Consider the following 8,961-nt stretch of genomic DNA (forward strand, 5'->3'; position numbering starts at 1 on the left):
CCACTGGCTAAATCACATTTGGCCCGTGCTTAAAGGGAGCAGCTGCCATTTTCTTGAATGCGGAAAGAATTTTTAAATGAAGACAACCTGCTCAATTCATCATGTCCAGTACATTAAAAAACAACTTACAACTGCCAGTTTTACCAGTAAAGACAACATGGAGGACGCTGCATAGATAACGAATATCACAGCAAACATCTAAAATCTAAATGTTCATAGCTGCTTTAACAAATCCCAGCAGATCAGAGGCTGAACACATATTTTATCTGTTCATTCAGGCCCCTGGGTGTCAGAATTCCCAGAGTTTATGTCAGTATTGTAATTATCTAGCATCCACACTGCTGGGCCATAAAATTATACTGAACCTCCTCTGACCGCCACCCCACATTCCTTTCACAGTGGAAAGGGTCAGAAGCTCTGGCCCATGCTGGGAGGGCTCAAATATCACAGACTTTCCATAAAAAAGGAGCAAACATCATTTCCTCAGCATCTGCTGTCACAGCAGGTTTTTGCCTCCTGTAAGCTGGCGGAGTCCTGCACAACTGACATGAACTGGATTTAAAACAATAGGATGAATATTTCTGCTGCACGATGTAGCTTGGGCTTGCCATTTCTGGCACAGGGAGCCAGGTTGCTGGTTATTATCAGTCAGACACTTCTAATGCTCATGCTTCCAGCCACCTTACAAGGTGCCATAATCAGGCCGTATACATGGAGACACAAAAAAGGCCAAATTGGAACAGAAAAAGTCAGGGATAAAGAGATCTATATCTATGTATGTATATATATATATATATATATATATATATATATATATATATATATACACATATAGATATATATATGTATATATATACATATATATATGTATATATATATATATATATGTATATATATATATCTATATATACATATATAGATATATATATGTATATATATACATACATACATATGTATATATATGTATATATATATATATATATATATATATATATATATATATATATATATATATATACATAGATAGATAGATGATGGATGGATGGATGGATGGATGGATGGATGGATGGATGGATGGATGGATGGATGGATGGATGGATGGATGGATGGATAGATAGATAGATAGATAGATAGATAGATAGATAGATAGATAGATAGATAGATAGATAGATAGATAGATAGATAGATAGATAGATGATGGATGATTCTTCTGGCTTGGATGAAAACATTTACAGAAAACTGCATACTGTTTGCCACCATCATGTCATGCTACGTGTCTGATACATAATGGTGCATGGATGTGGTCGGTCTCTGACTAATGAGCTGGATGTGGCAATCTTCGGCCATGCATATCTGACCTTAAAATAACAGACACCTCTGCTCCAGTCCACCTCTTCCATTCGTCACTAAACCACTGAGATGGGGAATGACTGTAATGGTGCATAACCCAAATCCTCCCTCACTAATTTAGCACACCTTAAAGAAGTGAAAAGAGTGCATGAACTGGCTAAAGTTTAGCTAACACATAGACAGGGTTGCGCTGGGAACATTTTTGTGTCCCTGGTGAAATAAATAACATAACACGAAATGAAATGTTTTCATTTAGCATAAAAACGGGGAGTTGTTTCACAGACACGTCTCCTAACAAAATGTTGGTGAGTTTAAAAGTATTGAACTTGTCCAGCTTGCTCAACAAGATAAAACTTACTACACTCCACCTTCAGGATTGTTTTAAAATGTCAGAATTTAGTGGTTTTTTAGTGTTGCACACTGCAAAAAATCTCATCAGCTAAGAAAAAAGGGAGGAACCTCCCCAAGATTTATTGGCTGAGTTTACTGAAAGTGCTGCTTTTCGGAGATTACACATTCTGCTCTCTCCCTGCTCTTAATCTGGTCATTTGTCAGGTGTTGTTTGGACAAAGAATATATTTTATTTATGGGTGGTTTCAATGCATGTTGATCATTAATCAACACTTTGAATAAAATATATTGAAAAAACCTTTAATAAAGCTTTCTTGTTATTGTATGTTGTGACAAATCAAACGCATTCAGCCACACTTTGTGATACAACACCCCAATAAACCTCTAATTATTTACTGTTACTTTCTGATTTCTATTTTCTTTATGGGCCTCACGTGTACTTATAGTTCAGATACTAAAATACTTACTGCCTAAATGCAGTTTTACTAATCAACAGAACTGCAACGTTTTAGATGCCTTCAGTATATCTCCTAAGGGTCTGCATGGACATAAAAGGCCAATGGTAAAATCACCAGTATTCTGATTGGGAAAAACAGTTTTGATTGCAGCCTGGCTGTTACAACAGCTTTAATTCTCCTAATAACAAAAAGCAAAACAGCTACTCAGTTGATGGAAATTAGTTATACTATTCAGGCTTATTAAATATTGAAAACAAAGGATGAACAGAACTTCAAAGTTGTGTTGCTGAACATTACAAGCGTATTGTTGTAAAATCTGATTAATAATTTCCTTTCTATTATTTTTCATTTTTATTAGAATACATTTTTATCAGAAAAGGCTTATTGCCATTGTCAGTGAACAAGCAGTTCACAAACTAGGAACTTGCTTCGGTACTAACGTGCTACATATAACATGAATAATAAATTTCAAAAATAGAATAAGTAGAATAAAATATAATAAAACTAACATAAAACATTCAGCTATAAAAAAAGGCAGGTAATGGTAATATGGCCGATAACGTGACGTTATGTCAAGTACAGCAGACGAGCATGGTTGTGTGTTTATAAGCTGTTCACAAGTCTAACGGCAGATGGAAAGAAGCTGTTCTTATGGCGGAGGTTCTGGTCTGGATGGACCGTAACCTCCTGCCTGAGGGAAGCGGCTCGAAAAGTCTGTGTCCCGGTGAGAAGGGTCAGCTGCTATCCGGCCTGCACGCCCCCGAGTTCTGGAGACTCTTAAACTCTTCTAACAAGTTTCAAAGGGGCCATATTAGAAAAAATCACGTTTGTATCATCGTGTGCTGCCATGTGGGGCTCTATTGCCCCTATAGACACTAAAACAACAAAAAAGTTTCCAGGAACTATGTGTCTAAAATGAGCCATTTCAAAAAGTCCCCACTTATGATGTCACAAAAGGAGAAATAAGTATTAGTGATAATTTAACTGAATCGAGTTTGAATGAGTCACACATCAGAATTAATCAAGTTTTTGAGTGATTTGAGTCACTGAGTCAGTTGCCCAGAGAGTGCCAAAAATCCACACTGTCATTTTGCACCTCTTTCCATGTAAATCCGATCGCTAGCATGAGTGGGTTACAATTTCTAAAGGTAACATTTATTTGTCTTTCAAAAGAACATCATGAAATTGCTGCCAATCAGAAAATAAATTTTAAAAAGCCTCCACAAACACCTTATAAGATCTCCTCATATGTGTCAAACATCTATTTTCTTATCTAAATAGTTCAGTGAAATAGCACATTTCTCAGGTTTTTCCCTTCCATTATTGCAGTAGCAATATTTTTAAAAATAGCAGTGGAACTGAGTTAAGTTTTTTTTATTTTTGCTGCTTACTATTGTCACAAAACAAAGTGTAGACTGAATATTGTTAGCTCAGGTGAAGGAGCCACTCTTTCCTGGCAACACGGGCCGAGTTTCTGCAGCTGAAAGCAGGGACGGAGGGGTGAGTGAGTCACTACGGAGGAACTGAGGGATTCGTTCATGCTACGATTCAACACCGCACATTGCAAACTAGCTCACAGGAAGGGAGGGCGTGACTGACTCAAACATGCTGTTAGCAGAGTGATGCTACAGTGAACTAATGAACTATTCTCGTCATGTGGGCTTTCAGGGGTTTTTCTTCTGGCCCAGAGTAGGTAAGGAGATGTCAGAAACTGGCTTTTGGTTTTTTTCTACAACTTCAGTGGTAAGCTAGATATAATTCTTCCAATGAAATGAATCAGTTGGGACTAAATTGATTGAGTATTGAACGATTCGTTCATGACTCACACATCACTAGTTAGAATAGAAACACCTCTCTTGAAAGAGCTTCTGCTGGAGGAGCTGCAGCTCTACTCCAAGCCCCTCCCAGATATCAGAGTTTCACAGCCTACAGCAGCCTGAGCGGGGGATTGGTAGGCGTTGCCAGCTTCAGCTCCAGCAAGAATAAAACTGCTGAGACTTCTTTATGTAAAAGGAATTAAGTGCAAATAAATTCATCAACATGTCTTTATAGACCACACAACTATTATTACTCAAGAAAAACATTAAAACACGTCCCCTTTAAAACATGCACAGGTACCACTTTTTAAACAATCCAGTAGAAAAATGGGGTTCAAACAAACAATCATTCAAAATACTTTGTCACTGTACTGAATTGAACATGAGAATAGGAACATCTGATCCTGTCTCCTTTCATGAACTTCCTATTTTATTTTTCTACGGACCTGAAAATAAAAAGCATTTTTGCAGATTTTGAAGAACTCCTTTTCATGACTTTGACAGTTTCAGAGTTGATGCAGTTTCAAAGCCGGCACTTAAATGGCCTCTCTCAGTAATTGCGGCTTCCAGTCTCTGTGGGTTTTCTACAGTGTCTCTGTAAGACGGACACATATTTCCACAGCAAATTTTGCTCATTCCTTCAGGCAAACCCAGTGAGGCCCTTTCAAGCTAAAAGGGTGTGCAGGCTATTTGACGTTTCATTCATACGACGCCTCCAAAGTTTTAAAAATTGGCAAAGCTTTCTCCTCAGACGCTCAAGCCAAAATAAGAGGCAACAGTTGAGGAGTTATGAATGACAGTTTACTACTTCAATACTTTAACCCTTACCCAACGTTTAAATTTTCTAACGTTAAAGTCATTAGAGCACAAAAAAATGCACTTAGAAAGCTTCCTTTAGAAATATTATATAATATTTCATAAGTCCCAATTTTTTTACATGAATTTCATCCTTGGCTTCAGCCCTAACAAAATATAATAAAATATGTGTGTGTTTCTCAGATTTAACCCCTTCATTGCTAGGTTTATTAGCAAAACCCAAAGTTTGAAAACTGTACAAAAAATGAAAAAATCAAATCATTTTTTGTGTGTTATGTCCAGATTACCTTTTTTGTGGGTAAGTTGTCACAGCCTTGGAGTGTCACAAATAGGCATAAAAATATTTTTTGTTCACTTTGTAGTTTTTGTGTAATGTCATATTTTCTAAAATACTCACGTTAAAGTCATTAGAGCACAAAAAAATGCACTTAGAAAGCTTCCCATAGAAATATTATATAATATTTCATAAGTCCCAATTTTTTTACATGAATTTCATCCTTGGCTTCAGCCCTAACAAAATATAATAAAATATCTGTGTGTTTCTCAGATTTAACCCCTTTATTGCCAGGTTTATTAGCAAAACCCGAAGTTTGAAAACTGTACAAAAAATGAAAAAATCAAATCATTTTTTGTGTGTTATGTCCAGATGACCTTTTTTGTGGGTAAGTTGTCACAGCCTTGGAGTGTCACAAATAGGCATAAAAATATTTTTTGCTCACTTTGTAGTTTTTGTGTAATGTCATATTTTCTAAAATACTCACGTTAAAGTCATTAGAGCACAAAAAAATGCACTTACAAAGATGACCAGTTGAACACTTTATTAAAGCACACGAACAAAGAAAAAGTGTGTGTGTGTGTGTGTGTGTGTGTGTGTGTGTGTGTGTGTGTGTGTGTGTGTGTGTGTGTGTGTGTGTGTGTGTGTGAGAGAGAGAGAGAGAGAGAGAGAAACACAGAGGGGAGTGAGCTAACAGCTGCAGGCTGAGCACACAACTGTTGAGTGCTCCTTGCACACAGCCTGTCCACATGCATGGCAAAAGCGTGCATGCACGCTCCTCTTCCCTCTGCAAAGGTGGCATCTTTTCTTTGTCTGCTCCTGGGCTGGACCTGGCTCCACTTGCTGCTGCACCTCCAACAGAGCTGCAGCGCTGCTGGACCGCGGCAAGCGAGTGCGCCTCGCCTGGGCTGGTCTCACCATGGAGGTCCCAAGCTCCTGCAAGAACAGCCTTCGACGGATGCTCCTCTTCTGTTGGTTCCAGGCCGGTTCCACAGACAGCCACAGGACCAGGGCATTGTAGGCGCTCACATCTAACATGTTGCAGAAGAGCGACATGGGCCAACGTCTGGTCTTGCGGCGGCAGCTGTATGTTGCAACGAGCTGGAATAAAAATAAATGAATAAATAAATTACATATGCAATTAGGTTGGTGAATTATAATAAAACAAAATAAAATAAATAAATTACCTTGTCCAAGTTGTCAACTGCCCCTTTGCAGCGGTTGTAATCGATGATTACGTCGGCTTCTGCTGCGGTCCCTCCTGGATCTGAACCTGATGGTGTTTGGTGCTGAGGAGCAGAACGTTCCGCCGGCGCTTTGGAATGTAGCTCACCGCGGTGGCGGTGGAGGTGAAGCCGAACAGGGAGGACAGACCCGCTCTGCTTTTCATCTGGAGCAGCTGTGGCGGCAACTCTGGCTTGTTGCGCCTAACTGTTCCCACAAGACAGATTTTTTTTTAGCAGCTCCTCTCCAAGAACCAGCGAGGTGAAAAAATTGTCCGTGGTGACAGTGCGGCCGCTCAGACCCTCCGTGAGTTCCAGCACCACCCGCTTCCCTTGCCCCCTTTCTGCCGGGGCGTCTCGAGTCGTCTTGCCCAGATAGGGAATAATCCCCCAGGCATAAGAAGTGGCCACATCGCACACCACCCACAGCTTGATGCCATATTTTGCCGGTTTTGAGGGCATGTACTGCTTGAAGTTGCAGCGACCTCTGAATCCGACGAGCTGTTCATCAACGCAGACATCTTCACCGGGGTTGTAGGCGAGAGGGAGCCGGGCCGCCCAGAGGTCCCACACTTCCCGCAGGGGAGCGAGCTTGTCCTGCTGCACCAACCGGCGGGCTGCCCTGGTCAAGCGGTCATCAAAGCGCAATGTTGCAGTCAGCATGTGGAACCTTCCCAAACTCATCGTGGCTCTGAATATCGGCCTCCCCGTTTCCTCCCCCCAGAGGCTGGCAGATGATTCCCCACGGGAACGGTGCACACCAGCGAGGATGAGCAACCCAAACAATGCCCGGAGTTCCACGCGGTGTCCAATCGTCATATTTTCTTCTTCCCTCTATATTGGTGTATTTTATTATTACATCTAGGATTGTTGTAGTTAAAAAAAAAATCGAAGCTGTCCTCAATAGTTTGGATGTAGCTGACAGCGAGGCGGGTGATCCCACAATGGCGGACGTCTGGAGCCCGAAAGGGGATCCTGGTGTCGGGTGTCGGGGACCAGGCGATCCCGCTCTTTGATTGCCACAAAGGATGGTCCCATCTCTCCTCTGCAGCAACCACCTCCTCATCTGAACCTTCTTCCATTTCTTCCCCTGAATCAGGCCCTGGGGTAAAGGCCTGATCTTCAGCCTCTTCATCCGAACAAGAGCTGTCATCCGTGGATGAGGATGAGGCGGACTCTCCCTCTTCCTCAAGCTGCTGAAACACCTCCAGGGCTTCATTCACATTGAATCTTCTTCTCATGGTTGCGGTTCAAAGAAATGAATCCTGATCTGAGTCTCATATATGTACTTTTAGTCAATTGGTGCACCTGTGTAAGCTGCCCCTACTGAATGTAAACAAAATTCGATTCTGCAGGAATTTGTTTTGAAAAACAAATGTATGCCTTTGAAGTTTTTCAGCCTTCATCTTAGCTTTCATCCATGCAAATGCTTTGTACTTATTGAAATAACATTTTGCAAAAGTAAAATTGTGAATGAGTATCTGAAATTTAGCAGAAAATCCTTTGATTTTTGATATATAGCATGCCTTTGATGAATATTCATGAAGTCAACAGAGTGTGAGAACCTGTGCCCCCCCCTACACTCCCATGGCCCACACCTGCTCAACCACTCCAGATAATGATCACAGATCTGTCCTTTGAAGATCTGTAAAGTGCTTTGATACCTACATACACGCATGCCTGAACAATCACACACAAAGGAACACATGTCAAAATGCTATTTTGCAGAATAAGCTAATTTTGTACATTCAGTCAGGCTTATTTTTTGAAAGAACACTGAAAAAGCACAATTACCAAAAATTCAGAACACACACATGCAAACTATTGTATGGCATCTCTAAATAACACACACACCATTTTTTTTGCAAAATATGTATTATAATGGGCAGTCAGAGGTAAAGAAATACAGCTAAATCATTCAGTTTAAATGCTGGGTCAGCCATTGCCCTGCTATATATGGAGAAAGTATGCCATGTAGTGAAAAACAGTAAAAACTGCTTCTTACATTTGTGATGAGACTGTAAACACGGGCACAATCATAATTTTTTAAAATTATGCCAATATTTATGCTAATTAAAAATATATGATTTACATGAAAGTCAATGGCACAAAAAAATGCTTCAATGTGCTTAACTGTACAAAATGATTTCCACGTTTTAATAAAGTAGGTTGAATATTTTTTCAAACTTTTTTTTGTAATTCCTTCCAAAATACACATCCTCCATAAAAATTAGATAAATTGCATTAACATAGCCAAAGTTATTCACAAAAATACACGTGTCAGCACAAAAAAATGCTCTAATGTGAGGTAAGGGTTAAAATGTGTAATTTCTCCTCCGGGCATGGGAGGAGTTCGGATAGACCATGGAGCAAGACTTCCGTACGGCTTCGAGGAGATTCTGGTCCACCATCCGGCGCCTCAGGGGGGAAAGCAGTGTGCTACCAACACTATCTATAGTGGGGATGGTGCTCTGCTGACCTCTACTCAGGACAATGTGGATCGGTGGGCAGAATACTTCAAAGACCTCCTCAGTCCCACCGACACGTCTTCCAGTGAGGAAGCAGAGTCTGGGGACTTTGGGCTGGACTCTCAAATCTCTGGTGCTGAGGTCACTGAGGTGGTTAAAAAGCTCCTCTGTGGCAAGGCTCCAGGGGTGGATGAGATCCGCTCG

The 8,961-nt window shown here is 40.6% G+C and overlaps 1 protein-coding gene across 1 annotated transcript; it reads right to left on the reverse strand.

Annotated features, from left to right (window-relative positions):
* Positions 1–5,377: 5,377 nt before the first annotated feature.
* On the reverse strand, positions 5,378–7,530 carry LOC139062729 (piggyBac transposable element-derived protein 4-like). Its single transcript, XM_070544378.1, has 4 exons — positions 7,348–7,530; positions 6,545–7,123; positions 6,254–6,493; positions 5,378–6,167 (listed from the first exon to the last, which is right to left on the reverse strand). The coding sequence occupies exons 1-4, from the start codon at positions 7,528–7,530 to the stop codon at positions 5,757–5,759; spliced, it is 1,413 nt and encodes a 470-aa protein (XP_070400479.1). The 3' UTR covers positions 5,378–5,756.
* Positions 7,531–8,961: the final 1,431 nt, after the last annotated feature.

The sequence above is a fragment of the Nothobranchius furzeri genome, chromosome 14, assembly GCF_043380555.1.
Source record: "Nothobranchius furzeri strain GRZ-AD chromosome 14, NfurGRZ-RIMD1, whole genome shotgun sequence".
Taxonomy (NCBI): Eukaryota; Metazoa; Chordata; class Actinopteri; order Cyprinodontiformes; family Nothobranchiidae; genus Nothobranchius; species Nothobranchius furzeri.